Source organism: Trichomycterus rosablanca, chromosome 2 (genome assembly GCF_030014385.1).
Source record: "Trichomycterus rosablanca isolate fTriRos1 chromosome 2, fTriRos1.hap1, whole genome shotgun sequence".
Lineage (NCBI taxonomy): Eukaryota > Metazoa > Chordata > Actinopteri > Siluriformes > Trichomycteridae > Trichomycterus > Trichomycterus rosablanca.
The window spans coordinates 50,599,949-50,606,664 of NC_085989.1; the positions used below are offsets into that span (position 1 = coordinate 50,599,949).

At 37.2% G+C, this 6,716-nt stretch overlaps 1 protein-coding gene across 1 annotated transcript; it reads right to left on the reverse strand.

Moving 5' to 3' along the window:
• Positions 1–267: 267 nt before the first annotated feature.
• si:ch73-308m11.1 (GTPase IMAP family member-like protein) lies at positions 268–4,576 on the reverse strand. Its single transcript, XM_062987012.1, has 4 exons — positions 4,558–4,576; positions 3,168–3,626; positions 2,108–2,739; positions 268–312 (listed from the first exon to the last, which is right to left on the reverse strand). Exons 1-4 carry the CDS (start codon positions 4,574–4,576, stop codon positions 268–270), a joined length of 1,155 nt encoding a protein of 384 aa, XP_062843082.1.
• Positions 4,577–6,716: the final 2,140 nt, after the last annotated feature.

Here is a 6,716-nt window from a genome sequence, read left to right on the forward strand (position 1 = left end):
TCTTAGGGAAAGCGGTGCGATTATGCTCAGCCCTCGCGCTGCCCGTTTGTTTATAGCTTTGTGCTAAGCTCCCCTGTTGCTAATAGCAGGACTTCAGCGTCTGGTGCCACGCTTGGTCCAGACGCTTATCTGTTCTTTGTGCCTTGTAGCTCTCTAACCTCTAGTGGGCGAGACTGTAGCGCGAACGCCCAGCATCGGAGCGATCGGGGTTCGCGCCTCGCTCTCATTCATTTTTTTTCTTTTTCTTTTTCAGCCCCCCAGCGCCTCTTAAGCGCATTTGCCTGGGCTGTTGCTATCCTCCGAGTAGCGAGACTGTAGCGCGAACGCCCAGCATCGGAGCGCCCGGGGTTCGCGCCTCGCGTTCATTTATTATTTTTGTATTTATTCTTTTCAGTTCCACAGCGCCTCTTAAGCGCGTTTGCCTGGGCAGTTCTCATCCCCCGGTTGGCGAGACGGTAGCGCGGACGCCCAGCATCGGAGCGATCAGGGTTCGCGCCTCGCTTTCATTTATCATTTTTTTTCTTTTTACTGTTTCAGTTGCCTGCGGAACCTGCGGCGCAATCGGGGTTCTCCCGACTGCTTTTTGTTCTGGTTTTGTCTTTTACTTTGTCTTTTATTTCATAAAATAAATAAAATTAATTTTTTTAAAGAATCTGCACCTTGGGTCCTTTCTGCCTCATAACAGAAGTGGAATTTAAAAATAGAAGAGATTGCAGATTTGGTGCCGATGTAGAGAAGCTCAGTTTTATGGGTATATATTATATTATATTATATTAATTGGCGGCGCAGTGGCTTAGTGGGTAGCACTGTCGCCTCACGGCAAAAAGGTCCGGGTCCTTTCTGTGTGGAGTTTGCATGTTCTCCCCATGTCCGCGTGGGTTTCCTCCGGGTGCTCCGGTTTCCTCCCACAGTCCAAAAACATGCAACAGGCTAATTGGAAACACTGAATTGTCCTATAGGTACCCAGCCACTAGATGCACAAACCAGTGCATTGTAGTGCCGGTCCCAAACCCGGATAAAATAGGGAGGGTCGTGTCAGGAAGGGCATCCGGCGTAAAAATTGTGCCAAATCAATAATGCGGATCACGATCCGCCGAGAGCCGACCCCACACCGAACGTGACAAAGGCCGAGGAAAAGAAGAAGAAGATTATATTATATTATATTATATTATATTATATTATATTATATTAATTATATTATATTATATTATATTATATTATATTATATTATATTATATTATATTATATTATAATATCATCACTTCCTCATAACAGTCATTTTCCCTGAAAGCACATTTTAGATAATGAATATTTAACAATATTCTGGTAATCCAGCATTACATTTGTTAGCTTATGATTTATCACAGCTGCTAGAACACAAGGGGTGAAGGCTGTAAATCATAACCAAACAACACAACTATCTCAACATCTCACATCTCTGTCCAGTATTTTTAGTGTTTATATACATTTAAACAGATTAGTTCTACAATACCCAGCTGCTTCTGTCTTTTAATAGATTTTGTGGTATTATTTTATTGTTTTCAGAAAGTAAGAGCACCACCAAAGATGGTTGACCTTGGGAGTTGTCTATTGAATTAACTATTAAGCAAACCTTACTAAAATTAATAAACTTGTATTAATTGACTGTGGAAAATGTAATTGTTTCAGCAGCAAACAGACAACACCACAATATAAGAATCAATAACTCAATACAATAAAATATAAAAAAATATAAATGAATAAACTGTGCAAATATACTTAACTAAAAGTGCAAAAAAGTCCAGAGACTAATGCATAAAGACTGGTGCTAATGCTAACTACTCTGCCCAGTTTAGTAATGCATCACTGATTAACAGCTTACTGGATAACACATAAAAGATTGTTACTGCGTCAAGTAGTTCTATTTAAACCAGTGAAAGACAGTGCTAATAAAATGTTGCTCCGCCTCCACAAGTGACTCCTGCATAATTCTCCAAATGGTCTGCATTGATGGGAAAGAATTGTGTTCTGTTTCATATCTAGAAATTATATCATAAATTTCTTTATCTCGCATCTCAGCCATTTCCCTCAATGCACGGGCCACTTCCAAGTAACGTTCAGGTTCTACGTTTTTTGACATTTCTTCGATTTTGATGAGAAGCTCTTTGAATTGAGGATAACTTGGCTTCTTGTTATTGAAACAGTGAAACCTGTTTCCACATTTTTCTATTAACTCTTTAAGTTTAGAGTCACCATTTTCGATGTATTTCTCTATTGTTTCATCCTTGAGGTCGTCTTGGTGAGTAAACAGAATCATGGTGTATTTTGTTGCTTGACTTCCAAACACTTTCTCTAACTCACAGATTATTTCAAACTCCTCTGGTGTGAAACGCCCAATTCTGATCACTATGAGGAACACATGAGGTCCTGGAGATAAATACGTCCTGCACTTCACAATTTTTCTCCTCAAGACTTCAGAACTGAGGGAATCTTCAAACAGTCCAGGAGTATCGACCACGACTATTTCTCTCCCTGCTCTGTGAATCCCCTGTGAGCTACATTCTTTGGTCTCTGAGTTTGAGCCACTTGATGGTGTAAACAGTTTTTTGCCGAGGATGGTGTTTCCTGAGGAACTCTTTCCTGCTCCAGTCTTTCCCAGCAGCACCACACGAAGTTGTGATTGGCTTCCATAAAGCTGTTCAAAACTATCTGTAGATTCTTTATTGACTTCACTGCCATCCTCCAAACATTCACCTGAAACTGTAAACACACAAGAACATTTTTAATTTAACATCACTGACAATCCAATCTGGCTGGATCTGAAGTATACAAGTAAGTAACTGTTGCATTAGCATTTGTAGAAAAAAGTTCATTCATCTTTAAATGGGTGCCAAAAATTTACAACTTTATTTTAGTACCAAAACTGAAACATTTGAGATACTTTATATAGAATAACACCAATAATCTGTTTTAATCAGTAAAATATATTATTGATTACTTACAATTTATAAGTTCACCAATGCTGTTCCTTCTCCTCCGTCCAATGGAAAACATCCCTCCATTAGTCTTTACCAAACAGTCAATCTTGTCCAGTAGCTCCACAACCTGGTTCTTATCATGATGTCTGTTGTATAAAACATGGTACTGACCAGAACACCCATCTATCAGCTGTTTTAGGTTTAAATTACCTGTGTGCTGCTCAATGGTTTCATCCTCCTCCAGATCATCTCCACGTGTGAAGAGCGAGATAGTGAAGTCCTGGATATTTGGACTGAATAATCCTTTACTGAACTCCAGGATCTCCTCCTCATTCTGCAGATCTTCTCCGATAGGAAGCATGAGCAGTACAGCATGGAGACCAGACTGACAGAGAGACAGCAGTTTATCTTTCTCCTGGTTGAGCTGATCTTTAGTAAGATCTGGATCCAGCAGGTCTGGAGTATCGATCACACAAACCTTCCTTCCTCCAACATCACAGCTGTGTTCCTCACATGTTCTGGTCACTTTCTCTTTGTAGCGTTTTAGACTCTTGAAAACATTCTGTCCCAGTATTGTGTTTCCTGAGGAGCTTTTTCCAGATCCACATCTCCCTAACAGTAAGATCCTGATGGTGGAATCAGTAATGACCGATGGTTCTGCAGCAGAGTCTAAAATAAGAGATTTTAAATGAGTATCTGAAATATTTAATAAGATTTTATTCTTTATAAAAGAACACACACTATTTGGACAGAATGCATTAATGTTGAGAAAAGTAACATAACAAAATTGTAAAGTTCATGTAAGCTAGCAAGAGGACTCAGATAAGACACTTGCTTTTCAGCATAAAAACTTTCTTGGGAAAACTCAAACCAGAAGCATGTGGCAGTTCAGGTCATGCATTTTAGCTTTGCAGCTCTGTACTACTCTGCACACATAAACAAGCCCAAAGATATTTCAGATAATTCTGAACATCCAGACGTGTTCATTTGAATTTTATATCAGACATTTAAATCTTTTTGATGAATTTATCTTTTCGTACAGGACTGTTCAAGTGAATTTAAACTTTTATTCCCGACGATTCAGTGTAGCAGCAAGCAGCGACGAGTAAACGGTGGTGCAGGTCTCAGGAGCGCATTTTCTTACATCTTGCTCCTATTCTGACCAATGATTTGTTGTTAGGACTGTTAAAAAATGTTTTGGTCAGGAGTTTAAAATGTTTGTATGATTAACTGTCTATGACCTGTATCAATGAAGTATAAATATGTGACACATGATCATTTATCAACATAAGAAAGATCAGAAATACACAAATAAAACGAGATACACTGTTTTTATCTTCATTAACCAATCAGTGACTACACTAACAATATTCATATCCACTGGTAAACAATATATAAAAACAATCAGAGCTGTAATAAAGAGAAGGAAGTGAAGAGCTTATATAAGAAAGCTTATATAACAAAGCAGGTCATACCTCACTACTGAGGTACCATGTGTAGCCCCACACCTTCAAGTATTAAAAAAAGAACTCCATGACAGGTGGACTTACCACAGAAAGTACATTTTTATGTAAAATGTATAAATGAGATTGTATCTTACCAGAAAACTTCTCTGCCATTTTCTCCTCCGACTGTAGACTGTAACATGAAACCAGCTGAACTTCACCTGTACAAAAATACAATTATAAACTACACAAGCTCACACATTATAACTTTTTCTGTACTTATAACATCACCACTAAACACCAACAGCAAAAACAAGAACACCAGCACCACCAACCACCAATAACAACAAAATCAACTCAACACATTTTAAAAGTAAATTTGCTGTATTCGTTGAATTAGATTCTAGACTTTATGCTTTTTATCTATGTGTGTATTTGTTAGAAGAGAAATTGTAGATGTACCTGGTAACACAGAACGTAGAATAAAGTCTCTGCGTGTTGGCTTTGTGTACGGTGACAAACCACGCCCTCATAGAAAGATTTGACATGACAGGTTTGAATTCCTTATGAAAGGAACGCCCATACAACAAAACAGAACACGTTTACACATCTCAAGAAATGATATGAATCATGATATGAATCATGATATGAATTATAATTGTGACTTGAGGTTATCTGGCTTTTGACTGTGTAGGTGGCTATTTTATTATGATTTTTACATGATTAATTACATTATTACATTAATAAACCTACAGTTTATAGCTCTTTCCAGCCTTAATGGTGTTTAAGATAACAAACAACCTACAATGTTGTTCTGCTTTTATTCAACACTTGTAAAAGAAAACACACTATTGTATGAAATCATTTGGCTACATGTCCATCAGTACATCGTCCATATTTTTTTTTAAATTAAAGTCTGAATTAACTACACACCTCATGCAAAGGGATTACACTCTCTAGTCCAATTCAGTTTTAAAATGTGCGGCCAAAACTATCCACTGTATAACAGAAAACACTTTGGCATCCAAATGATCATAACTGTTCAAAAGTGAGTGAGTGAGTGGCTAAATGTGTGGTGCACTGGTCAGCTTGTGTTCCTGCTTTGTGCCCAGTGAATAGCCAGAATAGCAATAAGTGTTCTGCACCAATTCAGACCAGATCCATAAAACACATACAGTATAGTCTGGAGTCCATTTGCACAACAGACCAAATCCAGATTCTGAACTCTGAACGGTACTGAGGCCAGACTGGTCCGGATCTCGGTTGTTTTTGTGCTCCTTCCAAATATGGACCGGATCCTCCCACTGCCATCCTCCTCCAGATCAGCTGGATCAGCTCTAGCCAAGTTATGGTCTCCATTGCTTATTTTTCAAAAAAATGCTAATGATTTTAAAACATTTAATAATTTTGAGTAAATTACACGAGTGTTGAATCACTCAACCTGGTAGCAATCCAAGTCTTAGATCTAATCCAACACCCTATTTAAAGCTACTACCCCTGTTTTCTTATACAAGACAATTATGCAAACCAATTGTGGACAATTGTTTTAAAATGCATTTAACAATTAACTTCAAACTCTGTGACTGCAAAACATTATAATTTGTAACATTCAAAGTAAATGTTATAACAATTTAAATCTTTACAACGTGTTTATTGAGTAAGATACTGCACTAAAAGATAACAGCAGTAATAAGGAATATGTAAAATACATGAAGACATTAAAAACAAATGAAATAATTATTCATTAAAGCTTTAAAGCCTTAAACACTTGTGAGAAAAAAATCCACAACAGGTTTGTTTTTATCATTTCTGGTGTTACAAAAATCTTTAGTCTAACAGTTCATCTGTTCCAATGTTTTTGGAATGCATTGCAGTTATCATGTGAAGTATTAGCATACATTTATAAAAATCTATACAGTTGATAAAGTAAACTACTAAATATATATTTGTGCTTTTTTTTATTAAATACCTCTAAAAAAAAGTTTACAAATCACACATTCTTGATTTCACTAGTTTACTTACTTACTTACTTACTGTCCCAACTTTTTTGGAATTAGGGTTGATTACAAATGAAAGAAGAATGAACATATTACTGCTTTACACATAAACACATACAAAGATGGTGGAGGTGAACCTGCCTTACCAAAATATAGCATTATTACAGTCTTATTAAAACAGAAGACAGTCCAGTCTAGAGGGATGTACTAAATGTAAAATTTTAATTCTCAGCAGTTCACCTTTTCACCTGCATGAGGTGAGTAATTGCATCAGTTATGAGGTCCCTATTCGGCTTCCTACACTGTTGTTCATATAG

Bases quoted from the DNA above. Each gene is read 5' to 3' on its own strand.
- si:ch73-308m11.1 (XM_062987012.1), bottom strand. The intron at 2,740-3,167 runs GTAATTTAAACC...GTGTGTTTACAG, and splicing joins AACCATTGAGCAGCACACAG to TTTCAGGTGAATGTTTGGAG. The intron at 313-2,107 runs GTAGAACCTGAA...TTCGCGCTACAG, and splicing joins TCGAAGAAATGTCAAAAAAC to TCTCGCTACTCGGAGGATAG.